Below are 25,524 nucleotides of genomic sequence, written 5' to 3'. Positions count from 1 at the left end.
AGACTGCATTAGAGGGTCGGACTGACCCAAAGATTCAGTTGGAACTGCTAAAGCACCTTAAGGAAAAGTGCTATTAAATCAAACAAACAAAAAACAAACCTTCTGTATCACAGCAAATGACTTTATTTGGCAGTTTTAATTGACTCTGCGGATCCCTTCATTATAATACAGTAGTGGCATAATCTGGGGGTGTTTCCACATTTAAAGTGATACCAGTAAAACCACAGTTCATCAGTCTAATGTGCTGACCCTTGCTTGACTCAATTTTCCAACCAGCTGGTTACACTGCTGTGGCCGGTCTCTGACTGTCACATGTTCAATGAACAGGCTAGGTAAGCACATGAGCTTCTCCATCAGTGACATAGTGATAGTTGCAGTTGATGCTAGTTTTGTTTGTGGCATATATACATGTCAGCTAGCTTTAGTGCTTGCGGATAACTGTCGACTCACAGGTGCTTGGACACAGCCTACCCATTGCATGAGAGTCCTTTATTGGAAGAGTTCCATGTTGTGTTTCTGTTAAGGCTGTATTCCATGTGACTAGAATATTTTATGGCTGTGTAACAATTGCTGTATGTGAGACTCGGCGCTATTATATTTCAAACAATCAGATTTTATTTGATGCAGATCTTTTAAACAAAAAATAAACTGTCACAGATTGCCTCACAGATCACATTACATATGAATGACTCAGGCAACAGTGGATCCACCCCAAAGGAATGCATCTTATTGGAAGGCCTTGAAGTTACAAATACAAAATTATAGAGGCTTCACTCCTGAGAGCATGAAAGACCATTTAGAAAATATTACTGAAATTTAACAAAATTGAAAAATTTCCCCTCAGTTGCCCCATGAGAAGCAAATCAAAAACTTAAATAGGAAATCTACTGTATTGAATTTAGTGGATAGAGTTGACAGATATGCACAGTCCGCAGTGGTATTAAATATTAGCAGCTGAAGGAGAGGACAGCAGGCACACACAGCAGAACAGGGCCTTTGTCCCGATCTGGGGTCATGCTTCTCTGTATGGACCAGGAGTGAAGTGGGTGTTGAAGTGGATGTGGGATCTCATCAGCATTCAGAAGACATGTTGGACATATGCAGAAAAAAGTGTGTTTGAAATCAATATTCGTGTATATTTGTATTCATGTATGCATTCAACCTTTGACAAGTATGTTCTGAACCATTCCGGTGGGATCCCAGGAGTGAGTTACCATCGTACAAGTTTCGAATAATCCTCTTCAGCTATCATGGTAAAATGTGATTTACACATTTCAAAGCCAAGCCAAGTTCAAAGCCAAGTCTTCGCGGGAATCTCTGTCTATGATTAAGGCAACAAATCTAATAAGAGATCAAAGCATCATCATCAAGGGGTTAAGAAAAAAGAAACCACTAGCATTTAACTAGCACATCTTTCTTTTGTTCCCAATGTTAACATTTTAATTCTTTGTTTTTGTATTAAAATGCATTAACTACACAACAGCAAGATCATAAAAGCAAACAATGCACAAATGCATTGCATTGACAGGCAGTAGACAATCTCTACACTTGTTAGACAATTTGCTGGCTAACTGTATTAAAATGTTTGCCTGCCATTAGGTCATTGTGAGCTTCAGAATCTGAGCTTTGTTAGCCTGATTTCACCCAGCGATTCTACTTGCTTGTATGCACCTGAACAAAAGGTAGCTTTGCCCTGCTTTGTTGCATTTCTGTTCATCTAGCTAGTTATTTAGCTGTGTGCAATAAGAAACAACATCCCTTAAAAAATCCACCTTTATGGGTTGATCATGAGATGTTTTATCCAATACGGGCATGGCCATTAGCTTTGTGTATTAGTGAGGAGCAGGAATTGTAACCCAAAGTTTGCTGGTTTGATTCTCAGGTCTGCCACTGCTATTGTACACTTGGCCAAGGTACTTAACCCAGAACTGCCTCAGTCAATATCCAGCAGTGTAAATGGGTCAAAAAACACAGCAATGTAAATGGGTAATGTAAAAATTTTGAGTTACATGTTGCTCTGGATGACAGTATCTGATAAACAACAATCTGATATACATCATATCTCATATATTTCCCATAAACAGGCTCCAGAATACACGTACCATCATAATACCATGGCTTTGGAATGTACAGTCATTTAATCAAATTATGAAAGTAATTGTTTATGCATCTAAGATGATTAAAAATGAAATACACTATGCATACTCTTCCATGAATGGTGCATTCTTAACCTGTCTGAACTTACCAAGGCAATGATGCATTTATGATTGCTTTTCCGAGAGAGTAATGACTCACAGTTGCTCCAGCCATGCTTTAAAAATGAATAGCATGACTCCTGCTCTGGGTACTACCATAAGCTTTCATTTCACTAATTTCTTTCTGTTCCCCCATCTCCCCATGATCTGGGCCGCTGTTCGCTTCTTTCCCCGTGGAGATGCCTTGAAAAACCCATCAAGCACTTAACGAGAAGACGATACAGCTTAATGAACTGCAGGGCGAATGAGCAGGGGCATGTTTCCACCATTAAAGCTCAGACTCATCCTAACTGCTGCTCACTTTGTCCTTAATTTTGAATAAAGAACACCGAAAAGAAGTGTTGCGTTGCACACATCGTAAAGTGATACAACTTGTCATGTTGTATGCAATACAATGCATGATACAGCGTGTACATAGATCAGACTGTATCTGGGCATGGAATAGTGCAATCATGTTCAAGGTGGAGTACGTTCAATTTTCCACTGTGAATGTGTTAAAGGGATTTTTCTACAGCAATGATTGTTCGATGGGGCAAAACAAACAGCTGCCCTTGACTTTGTATGTCTGAGTATTACTATTACATTACTATTATTAAACAGACAAAAAGCGAAAACACATTCCAAGACTATATGTAAAAGACACAGCATGTGGGATTAAAAGAGGAGGGAACATGGGAGTATTTAGCTAGCCAGTGTGGAGGAATTCAGAGTTATGTCTCATCAGTGGTATGCACAACACTTACTGAATTAACCCGTTCATATGTTCTATCAATCAGCAAAGTGCTAAAGCACATTGTTGGTTTTCAATTTGTATTCATTTTTTCATTCATTCTAGCAGCAACACAACTCTGTTTGTAACCGTAGAAAAAACAACACTTGCTTAAATTTCAGTCAAAATACGCACGTAATGATGTGGACTGCGAAAAGTTTTATTATTTATTATAGGTGATCAAAACTTTCAAGGTCTTTGAAAACAATGCAGACATTCTCAGATGGGTGGTAGAACATACGCCCACATACAGTACAAGGTAATAACACGTTTAACTTCTGTGTTATTCATATTTTTGCAACCCTTTTCAGCTTTTTAGTAATTGCTAATTATACATTTATGCTTTATCATCATAGCATGTCACCATAGCAATGGCAACCACTGAACTCTCACAGTAGTGGAGGACGAGGCATATGTAATCGTTCAATACACATGCGTGCCTACAGCAACGATTTTTCACACTGCAAGTATCACAGTGGGACAACAGAGAGATGGGCACGCCCCCTTAATGCTATCTGAGTGACTCATAGGTGCCCAAGCCAATCCTGGATGCCGAAAGCAGAGTGGCCTGTGGACCCAGTCCAACCTACCCACCCCTAATGCTGGTGGAATGAAGGCAGTTTTATTCCACTGCTTTGAGCCCTCAGTTTCTTTCAGAAAATGATAATGCCAGTTTCGAACCCAGGCCCGGCCTGTGTATAAAACAAGCACCTTTACCACCTGAGCCACCCGGGAGCTTGTGAGTTCATTTTCATTTGCAAAAGCAGAGCATAAAAGTCAAAGCCCATCGACCTGGCTGAGCGGTTAAACCCGCCCATGCGGGCTCTTGAGGAGCATAAGGAGGGATATTCAGAGAGGAGGAGAGGGGGAGGAGGGGGTGTCATCAAGGGCCTCGGGGGTCAAACGGATTCGGATTATCTGAGCCGTAGTCAGCTCACCCAGAGAATATGAACTGCACCGCTCTGTAACAGCGCTGAGCTACGTACCTCTCCTGCTTCCATGTTTATTTTAATCATGACTGCAGCTTACGACCATAAAAAGCGGCAGCTTAAGCTTCATAGTAAATACTGCACATACATTCCAGCAGGGATGTTTGTCCAGACGCACTTTAATGATACAAAACTAATCCCACCAGTCATGAATCCAACCCTCCTAATGACATAATGCTTTATACCTCCATCGAGATCTTACATAAAGCCTGCCTCCCAGTTTCCACTCCTCTGTCATCTCTCCCTTTTTCCCCCTTTCTGAATATGTTCTGCTCAGTATAACCGGCGGTGTAGAGCGGGGGAAAAATCAATAGCGGGATTGATGTCGAGTAATCGACACACTATTTCCATCGAGCGCAAGCGTTATTGGTTTCACAAGCCTTTAGCATGACCTTCACAGGTTCTTAAGGGGACGGCAACGACTTGCCTTTGATATGAAACCGCACATGCCTTTGATTCCCGGATTTCTAAAGGAAGAAAAGAAACGCACTGCCTCCTAGTATCAGCTAGCAGCTCACACTCACTCACACTCTCCCTCCAGTCATGCTTCTGTAGGCCTTTGCCTTTACTTTCGATAAAAACATACTCATTTTGGTGAGGCGAGCGCGACGTATAATGTAAAAACCACATCTTGTGATTGATTGTGTCCTGTGTGCCGATGTGATGGACATGATGAGTCCCTGTCACATGACTGGTGCAGACAATGGGGAAGCCCTGGTGAAAGATCACATGTCTAACACCCAGACACACCTTTAACACCCAGATCTTTTGGATTTTTGGATTGGAAGACCTCATTAAAACAACACCATTAATCCCATTAAAAGTGCATTGTGCATAGGATTAACATTTATTTGGCAGTATTTTTCTAAAAGGAACTAGATGTTTCAATATTTGTAGTTATGAACTGATAAAAAAGTAACAACAATAAGAACAAGCACATTGCTTTTTTACAACAGTGTACAAAGTACTGCATTTTTTAACTCAAGGCTATTTACTGTGCTATTAGTGGTTATTGCATTACTTACAAAAGTAAGTGTGAAAAATAAAATTGATTGAATTGCAAGTTGTACTGGGTCATCCACAGAGGATGTAGTAAACTCTTTTAAGATAACATTTGGTATAATCCATGCAGGTGATTAAAACTCTTCATAACTAAGCAATGTGTGGTATGCATTAAACCATGTCTACAGAATTCAGGGACTGCACACAGAATTACACTCAGTTTCTCTTCACTTGACTTGGAAACGTGCACAGAACATTTTTCAAACGTAATGGCATACTGGCGCAGTAACAAGCGGAAACGATTACACCCTTAATTGAATTATGTAGGTTACCTGATATCCTTGCCCTGTATCGACCGTTTCGCTGCTCACCGTAATATAGGGGTTATAGAGACTGGGCACCTTGTTAACATGTTCCATTGATTAACACGCTGTAATAATTATGCATTTAATTGCATTGTTATTTATTGTAACCTCTTTGTGTATTAGCTCTTATGGGTTTCTGTCTTGTTGCTACTGATTTTTTTTCTATTTATTTATAATTGACAGCTTCAGCACCACTGAAATTACCTGCTACACACACATACACACAGCCCCTCCAATCCAATCCAGTTTTAGTGGCACACACAAAATATGCAGGGCCTCCACAAAGTCCACAAATGACAGCTTGCTCTCCATGTATCAAAAGGGTAGGGGAAAGGCGAGGAGGCAGCCATACAAATTACCAGAAAGATGACCTTTTATGTCACCAGGAGTTTACCAAATACAAAAAGTGCTATCTACTGTGGAATTAGTTAATTGCCATCACCTGTTACTAATTGTTGATCTTTTGTATACATCCTCTTATTGCTTCCCCCTTTATGCAACCCTATTTAGGAATCTCCCATTGCATACTAGGGTCGTCTCACCACGACACCCTCCTCACTCATGTGGGATTGCTGAGGCTGAGGAGTGCTGAGGCGAGTGAAGCGCAATCCCCCAGTACACTCATACACAGCCAGCGGCTACTTTTCGCACGTATTTTCCACACTTAGTCAGCCTCCAGACACATTGCTAGTTGTCAGTAGATGACTACATGCTGGAGTCTGCAGCGCTGGAATGGAATTGGCTTCATCCCAACATGTTAGGGTGGGAATACATTGATCACGATTTCCTGGCATGTATTAGTGCCCCCTGGTGACTCGTACAGCCCCTCTAAGTTACTAGGATGTTGTAATTCGGAGATGCCCTTCTCTTCCAGTCCCCACTGGCTGCCTTGTAGTGTGTGCAACATAGGCACTGGCACTATGGGTGACTGTATCAGAGCCGGCTGCTGCTTCAGAGCCTGCTGAGATGTAGAAGGGAACTGAGCTGGATATGATAATTTGGCAGCTCCAAAGTTAGGGTGACACTCTGTATGTGTGTGTGTGTGTGTGTGTGTGTGCGTGTGTGTGTGTGTGTGTGGCGGGGGGGTGGGGGGGAGGTGGCAAAGAATAAGAAGTTGTAATTTGATTCATGACGTACCAAACAGTTCTCTGTAGTTTTGGACACTGCACATGTATTGAAAGTGTAAGAAACATAATCCTCATTATAAATGAAGTAATAGATCAATGTAAAAAGAAAATTTGAACAAGAAAATTAATACATTTACAATACAATTAAATACAATGCATCTGTTCATTTATTTTAAGATGCTTTACAATAGTCAATACAATAACCAAATCTACCTCTGGGTACAAATAAAGTAACCTGAATAGTGAGACAATAAAATATCTCACCCATTGTCAATAGGAAAGACATCTATTAGGAGAATAGAGCAGCCAATTTCCTGCCATCTTGTGTCTTCCATCTTCTGCATCAGTTAAAGTGTGGAGTTAAGCCAAGCAACACCACTTACAATGAATTATTGCTAATGGTAGTGGACACCATCATTGGAAGCATAATCACAACGATTATGTTTCTAATAATGTTTGGCATGTTTGAGTTTTGTTTTTGAAAATGTGCTTTTTCAAAATGGAGATATCAACTGACAAGTGATTGTGCAAATTACTTTTCATAAGAAATGTTGTCTGTTTGGTCTGATGTTCTCTTTTTCCCTGTTCTTACAGGCGTGTGAACCTGCGTGACAATGGAAAACCTGCTGGTCTATCTGCTGGTTATTAGCATGGCAGTTAAGGCCCAGATCTGTCCCAAACGCTGCATCTGTCAGATACTGTCCCCCAACCTTGCAACTCTCTGTGCCAAAAAGGGGCTGCTCTTCATTCCCCCGAACATCGACAGACACACCGTTGAGCTTCGACTGGGCGACAACTTCGTCACAAGCATAAAGCGGAAAGACTTTGCCAATATGACCAGACTGGTGGACCTCACCCTGTCCAGGAATACAATAAGCTTCATCACGCCGCATGCTTTCACTGACCTGGAGAACCTCCGCGCCCTGCACCTCAACAGCAACCGGCTGACACGGATATCCAATGACACCTTCAGCGGTATGTCCAAGCTGCACCACCTGATCCTCAACAACAACCAGCTCACGGCCATCTACCTGGGGGCCTTCAATGACCTGTTGGCACTGGAGGAGCTGGATCTGTCTTACAACAACCTGGAGACCATCCCCTGGGAGGCCATTCAGAAGATGATCAGCCTGCACACCCTCAGCCTGGACCACAACATGATTGACTACATCCCTGAGGGGACCTTCTCGCTCCTTCAGAAGCTCAACCGCCTGGACGTCACCTCCAACAAGCTCCAGAAGCTGCCGCCAGACCCGCTCTTCCAGAGGGCTCAGGTCCTGGCCACGTCGGGCCTCCTGAGCCCGTCGTCCTTCGCGCTCAGCTTCGGCGGGAACCCGCTGCACTGCAACTGCGAACTGCTCTGGCTGCGGCGGCTAAACCGCGAGGACGACCTGGAGACCTGCGCCACGCCTGCGCACCTCTCGGGCCGCTACTTCTGGTCCGTGCCCGAGGAGGAGTTCTTGTGCGAGCCGCCCCTCATCACCCGCTACACCCAGGAGATGCGGGTGCTGGAGGGCCAGCGGGTCACGCTGAGGTGCAAGGCGCGGGGCGACCCGGAGCCTGCCATCCACTGGATCTCCCCAGAGGGTAAGCTGGTGTCCAACTCGTCCCGGACACTGGTGTACAGCAACGGCACACTGGACATCCTGATCAGCACGGTGAAGGACAGCGGCGCCTTCACCTGCATTTCGTCCAACCCGGCGGGGGAGGCGCACCAGACCGTGGAGCTCCTAATCATCAAGCTGCCGCACTTCACCAACAGCACCAACACCATGCAGGAGCCTGACCCCGGCTCCTCCGACATCTCCACCTCTGCCAAGTTTGGCGGCAATGGCACCAACCACACCGGTGACACCAAGACCAGCCCCGACAAGAGGGTGGCAGTTGCTGAGGTGACGTCCTCCACGGCCCTGGTCAAGTTCAATTTCCAGAGGAACATCCCTGGCATCCGTATGTTTCAGATCCAGTACAATGGCACCTATGACGACTCTCTTGTATACAGGTGAGCCCTGAAACAGATTCCCTTTCATATATAGATCAACATTGAAACAGATTCCCTTTTGTACACAGGTGAGCCTTGAAACAGTCTCCCTTTTCCACCAGGGTTCTCATCATTCAGTTGGAATGAGCCTCCTTTATGGATGGCCCCACCAAGTCTAGAAGGAGACAGACTGCGAGCTGCGCCGAAATGGTGTTTTATTCTTTAATGGCTGCAAATGGAATCGGATGAAACAAGATTGCTTATCTGAATTGGAATTTATTACAGTCTTTAAGATCTCTTTAATGCTGACAATTGCGTCAAGATAAAGTGGCTATGCGATGGAGAGGCTGTGATCCAAACAGCATGCAGTCAGGAGAGAGCTTTCTCCCACAAGCCACCTCTCAGGGTGGCTTCATCCCCACCCACACTGCACATGATGCAGGCAAATAAAAAAGCTAAGACATGGTTTGTCTCCATGTACACTCCTCCCTTTGAAGAGTAACCCTCCACCCGATTTAATCGATTATCGATAACAGATGAGGGCATGTGTATATTATCCAATGGACGTTATGTCACTCAGTTTCTCCAGAAACAAGCCAGATATGAATCAAATGGCTATTGATCACACAGGTGATAGTAATTTATTTGTTCTTTTTTGTGTACGGTTGTTAAGTATATTCCTTCGGAGAAGAACACACGGGAAGTTTTCAAAGTCTTTTGAGATACCTGCGACTGGGTGCCTTTAATATTATTTGCAGTCTTAGTAAGTTGATGTTATGAAAGTGCTTTTTTCATATCGTGAAACCAATAAAACTTAATTTGCCTGTGGAAGGGAAAAATATTACCATGGCTTCCCTGGAGCGCGCAGCTAAGAAAAGCACTTGCACATCAATTGTTAATCCAGGTGCTTGGCAGAGAATAGTATAATGCAATAATAGAGGATACCTACACACAGGTATGAAGCTCCCTGAGTGTGATTTATTAGCAAGCAGACGAAAACCCACTGCTGCTTGTATAAATACAGCAGAGGTTAACAGAGTACAAAAAAATCTCCAAATAACTCCAATAAACAAATTATGCCAATTAGGTAATTGATTAATGAATGTAGGAAGAATGCATTCATTTGTGGATGTGGGTGCTACTCATTGGTCATGATTGAGTGAAGTCACTGTAAAGCTCCTCTGACAGATGCTATATAATTGTAATTCAACCTGTTATTGTCTAATCAATATCATGAATCACTTCCTGGGATCTTCATACCAGTGCGCGGGTACCACTCTTTATTACCACAAAGCCGTAAATAATTGCGATAAATGCAGTACCTCTTAAAGTCTGATCACACTGATCATAAACTGCATTTGTGAATCTGCCCTCACCTTACTCTTGTGGATCACTCCAATGGAAAAGAGGCTGCATTATTTGCAGACACACTTATCCTGAGCAACCTATGTCAGTTGCAGTTTTTGTACAATGTTATCTAATTATACAGTTGGATATTTACTGAGACAGCTGTGGGTTAAGTACCTTGTCCACGGGTACAGCAGCAGTGCCCCAGTGGGGAATCGAACCGGCAACCTTTCAGTTATGAATCATGCTCCATAACCACTATACTGCACTACTTAATATAATCTCAGGTAACCTTTATAAATATTAAAATAGCATGCAGAATAAAGCAGGAAGATTCCCCCATCCCCCACCAAAAAAGTAAAATAGTTTCTGGTTCAGTAACTCCACCTTAGCATTTTGAATGTCTTATGTGATTTTCATGCTCTGAAGTTTAGTGGGCTGTGCAGATCTGTTCCCTCCACTGAATTTCAAATGTGTCGAAAGCCACATTTCATGATTTGTAGTTCCATTCCCTCTTCTAGGGTTCTCTCAAAGAGCACTACCAGTCTCCCAAACTCCCAAACACACCTGTAGTGTTTTCCAATCCACCAGTGCTGACACATTTGACTTTTCTGTATGTCAGCAAGCTTCCAGTTTGGAGAGGATAGACTGTTTGTTTCTCTTTAAATAGCCTAAAATTCCAAGCTGGTTCAGAGCATGATTAAAAAATAAACTGATTCATTAAATACAAATGAACTCCCAGTAAACGACCACTGTTACTTTGATTAGTCACTTTCAAATGAAAGGGTCACAAAATCCACAGTGACATTCTCAAATATATATATATATGTTTGTCTGACTGTCTCAGTTTTGAAACGATGAATGCTTGTTGTGATTATGAGTGCAAAGCTAGCATTAGACGTCCCCCTTATATCCGATTTAAATGGATTAGATACATCCCCTCTGACACTCAGAGTGGAGGTTGACAGTAAACAGTCCTTAATACGTGGGAAACGCCATTACATTCAGATGAAAAGTAAATACCTATGTAAGTAATAAAGTAAGCATAATAAAGTAAGAAAAAATTAATAACCATTAATTGTGGTTATTTTTTGCAGCAGGGAGCCAGAGTGGTAATCAGAATTATAATCAATGCATTCCAGGACATGCAGAGAATTTATTTATTCATTAATTTATTTTTGTGATCGTAACTGGAATATGATGAGATCGAAAATGACTATAAATAATTAATTATAATTAAAAAATAATGAAATAAATGATTAGCATTTCTCTTAAACACAAGAAAGGTTCTCAAGGACGGTGTGCTGATTGGTTGAGAGAACTGTACCTCACTAGACTTTGCGGGTTCTGTTTTGTTGAGGGGAAAGATGGATAGAGGACCTTCAAATGTGCACTGATGAATAACCCCTCTCAATAGATGTTCTTGATGGTCAGTTAAGGCTTTACATTTTACCCGGATTAGATATTTTGAATAGCTTGCATTGGGATTGATTAAATATAGACCTTTTCTCCTACCTGAGATAATCGCTAAAATATAAAACTCTTGCCTGAGGCATTTTAGCACCTTCCTGATGAAGGCATAGCTGATACACGCTTGTTAATTTAAATCATTGCATGGTCCTGCTTGCACAAAACACCCAAGTGTCACTGGAATTATTCCGAATTTGAGAATGAAAAATGACTCCTGAATTTCTAAAGGCCCTTCAAAAGCTCCTCCTCAAAGTGATATGAGCAAAGCTGCAGCATTTTTCTTTTGATAATTTTTATATGAATGTCCTTGTTCTGCTTCTGGCATTTGAGATTTGATTTTTACTTCCTTGATGGCACTGCAGAATATCAAACACATGCTCTGCTTGATAGATTCTCTTGACATCACATACCCTGTGCTTTACCACAACAGGACAGTGGAAGCATATCAACAGCATATCAAACGAAGTAGAAGAAGAAAAAGAAAAGCACCCAGAATCATGCATCAAAGAGGAAAAAAGACAAACATTTTATTGAAAGTTTTATAGTGTTTTACAGCTCTGAAGAGCAGAATTGTTAGTTAACCCTTTGTCTCTGTCTTAAGATTCCACACACTTCAGATGGGGATCACATTTTTGCCATGTTATCTTCCCTCTACAGAGAGCTATAATGTAATGTGCAGCCAGACATTTGCAAATAATCATCTGTGACCTGATACTAAACTCCTTCCAAAATGATGCTGGGTGTTGAGTCTGGAATGGAGTTATAAGCATTTTAACATGAGGAGGAGAGGTAGGGAAAAAAGGTGTAAATCCTAAATAATTGGTCCTCAGGTCCAAAATTCTCAAACAATCGTTTTCCCCCATTGGCAAGGATTTTATGGAACTTTTTTTGGTTAAATTAATGGGTACTGCCAAAAGTCATTTTTTACTTCAATGACCTAATTACAAATGAATAGAAATTTGGCCTTTCCAGCACTGTGCTCATTTATACATACATTCAGATTACATTGTGCTGTTCCTGACTTTCAGTAACCTTCTGCCATAGCAGTATTCCATGAAACACTCAATGGATTCTTCTTGAGTCATTGTGATGAACAAGGGGATATTCTGCATACAACATTATTAGGTTTATTGAAATAGTTTCATGCTTTTTATGATTTATTCAAGAAATGAGACATCTGACAGTCTCTGGATTTAGTCTGAGTTTATGCGTATTAAAAATTCTGTTTTTGCATCGTTTATGCTTCAAATTAAGACAGTACAGAGACATCTGATGTGATCGAATGAACTGTATTTGAATTTTGAATGTGTTTTTGGTCTGCCATTTTCTTCTTTGCATTCAGAGTACAGAGAATCCATTTATCAGCAAATTGAATCTGTGTAATGTGCAAAGTTTTCATTGATATCTGGTCCCTGGGCCCCCCGATAGTTTGCCGTCATGAATTGTGTTGATGGTTTGTTTTCTGTTGCTTATCAAGGCTTTGGAGTTTGTGGTTTCTGAATTGCTCCATGGTGTCCTTTGAGACCGTGAAATGTGTTTCCTATAAATCTTTGTCAGTAGGAGACCAAACACAGTTGGGAGGAATGGTGACTGTCACTCTTGGCCACTCTTGTTCTGCAAGCTGTGTGACAAATATGCTAGGAAATCCCTCACCCCGCATGCTTAGCACATGGAGAGAAACTCCGTTCCAACAGAGCCCTGCATATGTTGATATTTGCTCCAATCAATTCCCCTGAACTGGATTCAACTGGTTCAATTACTTAGTAAGCCATATACTGTACATCAACACCTGTGCAATTATACTACTTTTACGTCATTTATTTGCATGGGTAAGAGCCTTCCTCAGAGTAACTTATATAACCTGCATATCATTGATTCATGCAGCTGGTTATTTCAACTAAGGTTTTTACCTTGCCAAAGGTTACACAGCCATGCCCCACCTGGCAATCGAACCAGCAACCTCTGGGTTTCAATATCTGCTCCTTATCACTACACCACACTGCAGCTTTAAATATGTTACAGTTAAGCGTGTCCTGAGAATATGGCTCAGTTATTATGTTGAGAGGTAATGTAACTGAATAATGAATTGGGAGTTGGAGAGTTTGTCTCTCCTGATCAAACAGAAAGAGATTTTATGGATTTGATAGAGATTTTGGTTGAAGGTTGCTCCTTTTTATCGGGCGATCGAGCTAATTCATCTCACTGAAGAGCAAAGCAAAACCTAGCAAATGTGTATAGGAATGTTTCATTTGTATATCAAAGCCCTACTTTGAGCAGTGTAGCAGTACATTAATGGGTAATAGCTAGCAGTACAGGTACTGCGTTGCCTGTGCTGACATTAGTGATTTCATTGGTTTTACTGTACAGGTTAATAAATCAAAAGCATGATTTACCATTTGGTGAAACATGAAGAAATAATGCACCATTTAGTCACTGAAATAACAGGAACTGCATTATTGACAGAAGACCCTTTGAGACCATTACATTTCCCTGCTCTTTGCCAGAGTGGTCTACTGTGCTTGATCATGTTACTCGCTGGCAGGTTCCTGAACAGCCACACAATGTCTTCACTAATTAATCTTGTAGTTTGAGGTCATTTTCAAGAGTGAATCCTTCTGATCCAGATGAAGAGATATCACATTTAGAACAAATGCCAGATACTTACTCCAGATAATGGGTGTCTGACTTGTGATCTATGAGTATACATCTTACAGTCATTATTTGTGGAAATGTTCTTGGTCTTTTCAATATTTTATGGCTTTGCAATGCTTATGCTTTCTGTAACAGAGTAAGAAAGCATTTTCCTCTTTCAGACAAATGGTGGCAATTTTAAGTGCGTGAGAATTCACTGAGCTGTCTTTCCTTGCAGAATGATCCCGCCCACGAGCAAAAACTTCCTGGTGAACAACCTGGCGGCCGGGACGCCCTACGACCTCTGCGTGCTGGCCATCTATGATGACGGCATCACATCGCTGACGGCCACGCGGGTGGTGGGCTGCATCCAGTTCACCACCGAGTCACAGTACCTGCGCTGCCATTTCATGCAGTCGCAGTTCCTGGGCGGCACCATGATCATCATCATCGGCGGCATCATCGTGGCGTCCGTCCTCGTCTTCATCATCATCCTCATGATCCGCTACAAGGTGTGCAACAGCGGGGAGGCAGGGAAGGGCGCCAAGTTCAGCGACGTGCACTCGCAGACCAACGGGGCCCAGTCGCAGGGCTGCTCGGTCACGCCCTCCGTGTCCAAGCAGGCCCTGGGCCAGGAGGTCGACCTCTACCACAAGGCAGCGGTGACGGCGGCCACCTCCTCGGCCGCCTCCGGCCCCGACACAGTGACACACTCCTCCGAGACCTCCCTGCCAGACTGCTCCACCACCACCTCCGCAGTGAGCCAGTGCTGGACGGCCGGCTCCTCAGGCTCGCTGAAGCCGAAACGGCGGGCGGCACCCAAGCCGACACCTGAGCCAAAGGCTGAGGCGGCGCCCAGCGCCGAGACGCAGAACACGAACCGGAACAACTCCACCGCCCTGCGGCTGCCCGGCCCCCTGCCCCCCGCCCGCATCAAGGAGACGCCCATCCTCCGGCGGGCCCACACCAAGTCCTCCCACAGGTACCTGACCCTGCCAGCAGAGGGCCCCCGGTCCGCCAAGAGGAGGTACTCACTCAACGAGGACCTGTCCAAGCACCACTGCTACATCGGCTCTCAGAAGCGCGGGACCATGTGGTCTAAGAGGAGCATGTCTATGAACGGGATGTTGCTGCAGCTGGAGGGCTCGGATTCGGAGGGTGGGAGGGACATCAGTTCCGAGTGGATACTGGAAAGCACCGTATGACTGAGGCTTTTTCTGCTCCCCCTGTTTTGTTTTTGTTTTATCGACAGCGATTTCCCCGGAAGCCTCGTGATTTCTGTTCGTTCTTGGAAAGCGAAGCGGCGATCTTGCCTTGCTGGGATTTTGGATTCCGCCCCGCACTGACAAAGGACCCCTTTATGTGTGTGTGCTGTGCACAGCATTGTGACCGCTGCAGCACAAGGAAACAAATGACCCTGCTTTATGGAAATGTGAAAACGGTTGGAAGCAAAGATTTCACAAAAAGCCTTTTTACCAAGGAGACGTCCTTTCCTACATATTATACAGACACATTGACTTGAGAACAGCTGTTAAGGGACCTGTCGTTATTTTGATATTTTTCAAAAAGAAATACATGTTTTCTTTTCGGTGACATTTATATTGCCTTTGTTTAAGGCACAAAAAAACTCTCTGTACAGTAATACAACATCTGTTGTGTTGTTATGTTGTGTAAAATAAAGTAGAAAACACCTATACGCAATTGTTCTCATGGTGGTAAATGTAATCACAAAACTGTGACTCAGAAGTCAGTCAGACTAATGTGGAGGACAGGCGTCTAAGATTACAGTTTTGAATGTCTTTGCCTGAAAAAAGGTCCAGAAATGATTTCTTTCTTTTTTTTTTCAATTCATTCAATCAGTTGGAAATAAACACTTGGAAGGAAAGCTTCACACAGAAAAAAATGTTCCACAGCTGGAAAACTACTCAAAAGAAAATGATTAAATGATTACATTAAAATGAGATTAATCAAGAGACATTTCCCAAATATATTCCTGGTTTTATGTGGTGTGTGTCTGACGGGGGAATAAAAATAAAATGTGAAAATGGGTGACTCATTTTCAAGAAACACGAGTCAATATTCCGACATTATATGAAAAATGACTGACTCATACACAAAGCGACATGTGGCTCTACATTTCAACATCATCTGGTGCTATTTTGGGCATGAGAACCTTTTTTTCACTTTGAAATTGTCTGACGTATGGGGTATCAGATAGCTCGTAACCCATAACATGCCTTGACTTTCTAAATGATTTTACATTAAAAGCTAACTTGTTCTCTTTCAGAATGAATGGGCATGTTCCAGTTCCACAGCCAGACCAGCGGAGAAGCTGAACGACCTGTGGAGTGCTCGTTAAGAATACCCATCATGGCTTGATCTCCTGTCCATACTGTTGCTTTTGAGCTGCAGTGGTTTTGGGCAATAAGGGGACAAGGACATCGCCTCCTCAAACCTCACTCACACGAGTCGAAGCAGGCTAATTCAATTGAGCTGTGAGGGTTGATTGAATCAGAGATTGGCTGCTCATATAACTATTTAAAAAAACCGGACTCGCTATTTAATATCTGTAAGCCGAAACCTCTCTACTTGATTAATGTGCTTACCCATTAATGTTCTTAATCTGAGGCGTCGCCAGCTCACTTGTTCTCTGATACAGCTCTGCAGCTCTCCAAATGACAGCTTGCCTAAACATGAAGTGACAAAGTGATGGGAGGGTCTTGGACAAGGGCTTGTGAGAGATTTAAATGGTTAATCTACGTGGAATGTTTTCCCATGTAAGACTGGAAAAAAAAACTCTTAAGTTGATGGTAAATCCAAAGGTTTTTCAAAGGCAGCACAGATGCAGCTGCCTTTGAACTCGATATCCACAATTAAACCAAGAAGCTAAAATATAAAATACCTCTGATTGTTAAATGTACATTTTTCGTTGATTGGGAGCACTCCAGGCAGCCAAGTGCAATAATTCCAGACCCGGTAAACAGCTTAGGTGACCTTCCTTTGGCACGCTTAGGGCCTAAACACACTTGATTGTAAGGAGCTTTGAGCGGATCACTCTCTTTTCACCATATGTCCCCTCTGAGATGGAAAACGTTTGCGTGTAATGGTCTCCCCCCCCCCCCCCCCCCCCCCCCTCCAGGAAGGCTGTGACGCCAGAACATATCCAAATTTGTCACAGTTGCAGGGCAAATGGGGAAGTAAACATGGAAAACAACATCACCTGCACACATTGGCGTGTACTGCTAAGCAGCAGCTTCATTGTGCTGGTAATAATGTTTTACTTCAAGTACTCAAGTGTAAATGGACTGCAACCAAAAATAAAGTTGTTGGCAATGGGATATTAACAAGCCAGATCTTAATTAAGGCCTCCATCCCTTTAAGTAGCTTGTTAATGAGGGAGTTTCAGTGTGGGTGTAAACAGGGGGAGTACCTACTTCCCACTGCGGAAATAAAGCAGGCCATTAATTTGACAGAGATACCCATTTGTTTGATCCGTACTGCACGCTGGAGGAATCCTTGATATGACACAGCATCACAATAACTGCAGAAAGAATATAAGCGTAAGGAAAAAAAGAAAAAAAAAATATCTAGATGATTAATTTTCCTGAACGTTCTCTTTATCCTGACATTTTATGGAACTGACTGTCGTTTGTCTTTGATGCGACACTGTTCTTATCTGTAAGGTAGCAATATCTTGACAGTTGTAAAATTCGTGGAGCATTCAATTCACTTGTAGCAGCCTGTCTGTTGTAGATATGTTGATTTTTTGAAGCGGGAGAAAAAGATCCCAGCATGCAAAACTGTACAGTGTCCACATGGTTGTGTATGAGTTTTTTCTCACTTTGTGCTGAACAGCGCTCACCTAGGTGACGTGGTTTTGGACCCCTCTTAAGTTTGATTGCCATAACTGCAAAGGAGGCTAAATAAGTTTGGCTTGACAGCCAAGGCCAAGTCGTGCCTAACTTGAAAGTGGCTTTTATTCAGCTATGGCAGCATTTCCCAAACCTCTTCCAGAGGACCCCTTGTCCTGCATGTTTTAGATCTCTCCCTGCTCCAACACAGCTGATTCATATGATCAACTCGTTATGAACTCCTGAAGCTGCTTAATAAAAAACTGATCGTTTAAATCAGCTGTGTTGGAGCAGGGAGAGATCTAAATGATGCAGGACAAGGGGTCCTCCAGGAGAGGTTTGGAAAACACTGACCTATGGCATAACATCAACACAGATTGTGTATTTTCCAAGATCATCTTCTCAAGTAGCTCCAACACTAACTACACAACTACCAGTTAGTTCAAGATCATTTATTTACTTGTCTTGATGAAGATGAAGATGAAAAAAAAGAACATCAAATCCTACATGTTAATGGTAGTGGAAACGATACTGTAGGTGGGTGCTAAATACATGGCTGACTGGATGCATTACATATCAATGCACTTGATTAATAAAGATCCTAAAAGACTCCACCACTCCTATTGTTCAGAGCCATTTTAGCCATCTGAGACTTTAATATTGACATGTTTCTGGATTATATCAGTGTGATTGATAATTTTAACTGTAAAGAGAGCCTCCAATCTGGTAAGAAGTGCATTTGCATCCAAATTACATCTACGTAATTTTCCTTCTCTGCTGAGCTGCCAGGTGAAATGTGTCCAGGAGGAAAAAGCATTACACGTCTCAACACTTGGCAACGTTTAGGGTGGTCTCACACACCACAGATCACAAGTTGGTTAGCTACTGGTGATATTGCAAATTAAGCTACTTTTGATTTGATTTGGATTAGCTGATTAGCTAATGACCTTAGCTGCTACAGCAGCATAGTTGCCTGGCACCTGTCTGTGCTGGTACTTGTATATACTTTGCAGTGGTGGTACTGAGAACTGAAAACAAAGAACTAACAAAGAGGACGTGTGTAATACAGGAGTTAGAGAAGGACAAGGAAGAAGAAGAAAATTAAGGCCAGAAGTCTTTTAAACTTGGCAGCCCTACAAAAGGTTGCATCCCTTATCCACTGCCAAACCAAGAGAGTGGCTCCCCCTGAAAGTGATGGTGGTACCTTTGTTTTAACACTAGGTGGTGAAAAGTCATGAATAAGGGAATCCTTGAAAATAATTGCTGCCTCTTAAGTGTACCCATATTAAGTAATTTGTTTTATTGTCATCTTGGTAAAAGGAGTTATTGAGTTCTGGTTTCTGGATTCAAGCCTTTTTAAAGCATTCAGTTTGAACAAAGTCAGCTCTGGCAAATCTGAACACCTAATAAGCAGCATTTCACAGAGGAGCAGGTCAGTTATGCTTTGCAAACACAAAAAAGAACTCAAGAAATAAATGTTACATGATACGGAGTGAAACCACCCTATGTGTCTAGGAAAACGGCTAACAGGCAAAGACTGAAACAGCGGAGGTGTATGGCTCAGAGCTTCACGTTAGTATAGCGTTATCCCAATCTATTATCATTTGTGTGCTGACAAAGTCTGCCGTGCTAGTCATCATAGGGACATCGCCAGCGCTTGCATGTATCCCCCACCTGTGTGATGAAAATCTTATTTGCCACAAACATCAAAACACTGCCGCCTCGCAGGGGTCAAAGTGGCATGTCAACTTAAACCTCCTTTCTCTCCAGCTCACCGAAGATAATGCCCAGTTCAGACGTCTAGCCTGTCAGCTCATCACAGTCGTCCAGATCACTCATGGAAACCTTAGCATTATGCTAGGTGTGTTCATGGCATGGTTCATTATGCACTGTATACATATGCATTGGGATCGTTAAACGAGCATAATTATACAAGCCACAAACAGGTTTAATAGTAGGTAGAATACATAGGTGTTATGATCTCTTAATGCAAGGTGGGATCAGTGTTTTTTTTTTCAAAAAATTGACATCTAGTATGTAAAGGAAAAAATTCAAGATCCCCCCCCCCCTTTTTTTTAAAGTTGTACTAATTCACTTTCCAATTAAGATCCCAAAGTTTGTGTTTAAAAATGTATTTGTTTTGCAGTTGCTCCATTATATTTCTAATAATCTTTTGTCCTTATTAAGTTTACACATAAAATGTATATGCCCAGATTAAGGTTGCACTGAAGACTGATTTTATGTTTTTAAATTGCATCATTAATCCAACATCTCACAGCCCCATGCCAAATCCACTGTGTTTAACTGATTTTTACAATTTATATGTTATGGCATAGCTGAATGTTATTACCTGAGGAATATAATGTATTAGAAATTTCTCTGTGAACTTATATTGACAAATGAAGTTTGACTGATGGCATGGAACATTTAAAAGGCACAGAATAATAGACCTTGCCAAGAGCTACAGAAAACACATGCTAATGTGGAATAAAATGTGAGTGAGAGATACACAATACTCCAGCAAATAGGAAATTAGATAAATTTGCAATTAGCATTCAGTATGGAGGATAATTAATTGAAATTAATGAATGAACTAAATGATTGAAATATCAGCTGTTGAGGGCCATATTTTATGTTTGGTTGGAGTGCGGCTGCAGGAGCCTTGCAGTGGATTGTGGTGTTTTGAAGACTATCAGACATGACATGCTTACTGCTGTGTCTCCGAGCTCTGCCATGCTCCTGGAGAAACAGATATGCTCCTGGAGAAACAGACATGCTCGTTGATGTGTTTCAGAGCGTTGCTATGCTCCTGGACACACACCCCATGCGGTGCTGTTCTACTTCAAATGCACTATGCAGTCCTGATTTGCTGTTGCCCTTCTCACAAAGTCATACTGTAGTTATGCATCTTGTGACATCATACAAGAGTAGAACCTGGCTGGTCATGAAACACCAAGAGCAGTTTGCATTTTGCAAGGGCCAGATGTCAAATGTGCAGCACAAACACACACACACACACACACACACATTGTTAGTGGTATAGATTTGAGGTTACCAGAAGTATGAAGGATTAACACTCAACCCCATCCGGAGAATTTCTGTGGTGCTCTGACTAAGGTACCTAATGTGTACCAAGCTGTGGAAATGGATTACACAACAGATGTATAATGACGCAAGATACCATGGAAACGGGTGTCAGCACAGCCAGTAACGAAAGAAATGGTAAAGGAAGAAGTCCAAGCGAGTGGCCACAGGGAATCGACGTAATCTGTACTGATCTTCTAATTCCCTTTGCTTACACACAGAGGACCCACTTTAGTTCAGGAAGTATACAGTGAATCTCCTCACCGCACAAATGTGACTTTCTACACACCTAGTGTGAAATGCCACCAATGCGAGCCTGTGACTCCAAGACACAGTTCTGATGCAGTTTGAATCATTTATATAGAATCAATGAGCAGAGGGGCTACATCAACTTTAAAGGTGGGTTACACAAAGGGAACGCGAGCATTGACCACAAACGTGTACTAGGCTATTGAACTCTGATGAACAAGCTGACAAACACAACTGGCCTTGGCTTTGGGCCCTGACTCGTCCCTTTTTTTCCTGCCACCTCTGAGAAATGTCATGGCTGTTCTGGGGAGCGGGGTAGGTTTCCTGTTATTGTGGCTTGTTGTCTTGTGCAAGGCATTCGATATTTCTGACTCAGGCAGGTCAGGCTGATCCTCCTTTGAAGTTATAGTCAAAGTTTATCAAATACATCTTTATCGCTTTACAGTACTGAAAGAAGACATTTTTGACAATATAAAAATGTGGATCCAGATTCAATAAAAAAACGATGCTCTTTGCAGTTAAACATTCATGACTGAAACTGAAAAAAAATATCTCATTATTTATTGCAATGGCTATAAAACTCGTAATGTTGGGAAAGGGACCAAAAACATCTTCTGCAGGGAAGCTGAATCTGCACCTGGGTCATATCTAACACTGCATTATATTATATTTAAATGTATTCTATAATTAAAAAATACAGACATTTTTAGCACAACACATTTTTATTCATTTATGTGGTGTTTTACAAAAAAAAAAAAAAAAAAACACAGATTAAAACTTGACAGAGTCCTGAAAAATACAATGAGAAAAAGAGGGTACATGTGTGGCTATAAGGCACACAGCACAGGTATATGGCTTATGAGTCAGGTGTAGAATCATAATCCTCCACATGTGCACGTGCGTTTATGAAAACGTTAGGAATCTATGATTCCCTTGGTACATGAAGTATTTCAGTCCCTGTGTGTATATATGTATATGTGTGTGTGTGTGTGTGTGTGTCTAGATGCACTACAGTGAGTAACATTATCAAACAGGCAGACAAGGAGGGTTTAACACAGTTAGGCGTTCGCTGCCAGAACCAACAGATTGGACAGTGTTGACTTGTGTTCGGCAATTGTTTTTAAAGCCGTTTTAATCCCCTCTCATCCCTCCCTCGCAGCCACGCTGTTTTAGAAGGAGAAGGAACTATTAGCGAGCCCCTGCCATCTGTATCACTCTCTGCGGAATGAACGGAAACAAGACGGAGCGCTAGAACTAGCGCTGTGTTTCAAACGGCTTTTGTTTGCTCAAGCTGTTTCAGCGGTTGTTACCCATCTCATCCCACCGTTCCGAGATGCACCACCCCCTGCTGAAATGCCTCGGCAAACATTTTCAAAGAGTGACCGTGCTCGGTCTCTCCCCAAAAGAGTTGCACTTGCAAAACTGAAGGAGCTCCTGTTAGGGGCGTTCTACTCTCTGCTGCGCGTCGGAAAACGATGACTGTTTAAATAAAACTCCTCTCATCCCTCCGCGACAAACCACTGTGCACTCATTGATTCAAGCCCCGCATATTTTCACATATTCTCAAATGCAAGTTAAACACACCCATAATAGCGCACTGGAATGAGGGAGAACGACGGAGCAAACAAAAGCAACGTGTGTATGGTAACTGATCGTGTCAAACTGACGTGAGTGCGCAGACCGTGAAAAGCGTGACTTGACAGCCCAGTGTCTCGGTCAGATTCATTCATTGCTTATTATGGCGACGCCCCTGTGAAACATTTCATGTGTAAAATATTTGCCTTTTTTGTTCCTCTGGGAGGCTATGGAATAGAGGTCTTTCTTCGCTCTGAAATTTATAGCGTTTAATATTCAAGAACAACTGTCAGCAGGAAATATTAAAGACTTCAAGAATGTATGATTTTTAAAAAAAGAGAGGTGTTGGCAATGCATCATTTTAATTGAAAAGTCGCTCAAATGCAGAGGGGCGATGAATTAATTTTATGCTTAATTTTCACGACCCTGCGAAAATGAGGGCTTTCCTGGTTCTGGTCCCCGGGGTCCAATGTACAAGATCTTTTTTACCGGTCCATTCGACCTTTTAATTAGTCAGGTATAATTGAGTTAAATACAGGTCTGAATTTCACATCTCTTAGAGAGGGGGCCCCTGGAACTTAAGTCACAGGGGGAGGGGACTAAAACCCTCTGTTTGCTTCTCGTAGGAGGTCATATGAAAAATTACAGTTAATAAACAGATGGTATGTGGGTAGAACATGGATAATAAGACTTTGCTTGCTGGCAAACAACTTTTGACAGAAAGTGACTAAATTGCACTTGACTGTAAATATCAGTGTTAGAATCTGGTACTAATCAAAAACAAATCAGAACATATGAGAATAACAAAAGGGAATCACTCATCTTCACCACTTATTCGAAAACTTCCAATTTATGTCATTTACCTCAATTATTCAGAAATATGGGGTTGAGAGGGACCAATTCCTCCAATATCTGCAGTTGAAATCAGTAATCAAATCCAAAGTTTACTTAACCAACAGCACACTGCAGCCGTCTTAAGGTAAGTAAACAACTGATAAACATCAAAGATCACCGGAAAATCATCTCCAAAATGTACAAAATAATCTCCACCTCAGACAATTTGACAGTTCCTAGAATTCTGGATTGAAATCTGTAAGAACTTTTCTATGACCACTAACTCCAATTTACAACTGATTCAATATAAGACCATTCATAGAAGCCACATCGCCCAGAGTAAAATGTTCAAAATGGGATTCGTGGTAACAGACACTTGTTCACAATGCACTCAAGGTAGCACTGACAATTATCTTCACGCCACCTGGACCTGTCAACCAATTCACTCCTTCTGGATCACAGTCACTAACACCATTTCCTCCATCTTGGACTGCGGAATCCCGCTATCCCCATCACTCTGTCTCCTAGGAGACACCTCAGAAGTAACCCACACGCCAAATTACAAAAACTCATTACTCGTCGCTCTAACTATCACTAAGAAAATAGTCTTTCAGAACTGGAAATCAAGAAAATCCTGCCACATCACACATTGGATCAACCTCATCTCAGAATACATATGTACAGAAAAAACAACCACACACAAAAAGAACAATTTATCAGCTTTTAATAAATCCTGGAATCCATTTATACTCTTCTTACAAAACTCGGCTACGACATAAGCCACATACATGGCCATAACTCCCTACATGTGTTCATCCCTCTCCCTTTTTTTTCATTTCTTTACGTTGTTGTTTACAAATGTATTAATTCTGCACTCTCCCTAGATCCCCTGCCATTGTCCCCTAGATATAAATTTACGATCATGTCTATGTCTGCTATTTGTCTGTTTGTCTGTCTGTTACTCTGCCTGTTTGTCTGTATATTCGTCTTGTCTTTGTATGTCTGATTGTCCGTTGGTCTGTTTTGTCTGTCTGTCGGTCTGTTTACCTGTCTGTCTGTTTGTCTGTTTGCAAAACTCTAATATACCGTGTCTTTGACATCACTTTTTCCCTTTGCACTTTGGGTGGGTGGGTGAGTGGGTTACGGAGCAACTTCAGTCAATGTTTGTATAATTAAACCAGAATAAAAATAAAGTTGTCCTCTGAAGAAGGGGGGTGGTGATGGGCACTAAAAAAAAAAGAGAGTAACACCTTAAGCAATTTCTAAATAATATCGCATAAAAACCTGAGGCATATTACTCAGATAAACTATCTGTTTACTAACTGCTGTAAAAAAAGAAATTCTGCACAATTACTTTATAGTGATATATTTGTCAACTCTTTTCTAGCAGTGTAAGTGGCCCTTGGAATATAGTCTAAGCTATTTTATACTGCAGTGTGTTCCCAGAGCAATTACATGCTGTAACTGTTGCAGATATAGATGCAGTTGAAATTATCAGATGTTACCTGGGAGAACTGAAAGGTGGGTCAAGTTCTAAAGAATGAGGTGGCAGCAGATATCGTTATCAGGGTGGCCTGAAGAGGGCGCTGCAGTTATCCAATCCGGACAACACCAGGGCTGGTTTTTACAATTTACAATTTACAATCTGGTATTTCGCAGATGCTTTTAAACCAAAGCGACTTACAATTAGTGCATCGATCAGGTTTGGCTAACTACCTCATAAGCAAAAGATTGCAGTAGGAATGCAAATTTATTATTTACAGTACCATGTTCCTGTATATCCTGCAACAATAAAACAGAAATCTGCAAACAAAACCTGCAACATAGAGACAAGGTTAGTATAGAAGGTTTTTTTATACCATAAAATATAAAAACATAACATAAAAGAAAGGTTACACAATAGGGGACAGGTGGATTCTGAAAAGGTGGGTTTTAAGGCTCCTGCCGAAGATGGTGAGTGATTTGATTGGGTGAGGAAGGTCATTCCGCCACCAC

The 25,524-nt window shown here is 41.9% G+C and overlaps 1 protein-coding gene across 1 annotated transcript in view; it reads left to right on the top strand.

The window, feature by feature from the left end:
- LOC118792021 (leucine-rich repeat and fibronectin type-III domain-containing protein 5-like) overlaps nucleotides 1-15,438 on the top strand; it is a 43,178-nt gene extending 27,740 nt beyond the window's left edge. The window contains exons 2-3 of the mRNA XM_036549707.1: nucleotides 7,102-8,509; nucleotides 14,175-15,438. Of these exons, the coding sequence (XP_036405600.1) occupies nucleotides 7,122-8,509; nucleotides 14,175-15,141 (2,355 nt within the window). The 5' untranslated portion in view covers nucleotides 7,102-7,121 and the 3' untranslated portion in view covers nucleotides 15,142-15,438. The remainder of the gene's footprint in view (nucleotides 1-7,101; nucleotides 8,510-14,174) is intronic.
- The last annotated feature ends 10,086 nt before the right edge of the window (nucleotides 15,439-25,524 follow it).

Source organism: Megalops cyprinoides, chromosome 17 (genome assembly GCF_013368585.1).
Source record: "Megalops cyprinoides isolate fMegCyp1 chromosome 17, fMegCyp1.pri, whole genome shotgun sequence".
Taxonomy (NCBI): domain Eukaryota; kingdom Metazoa; phylum Chordata; class Actinopteri; order Elopiformes; family Megalopidae; genus Megalops; species Megalops cyprinoides.
The sequence above is the reverse complement of the archived record's forward strand: the minus strand, read 5'-3'. Positions and strand labels throughout refer to the sequence as shown.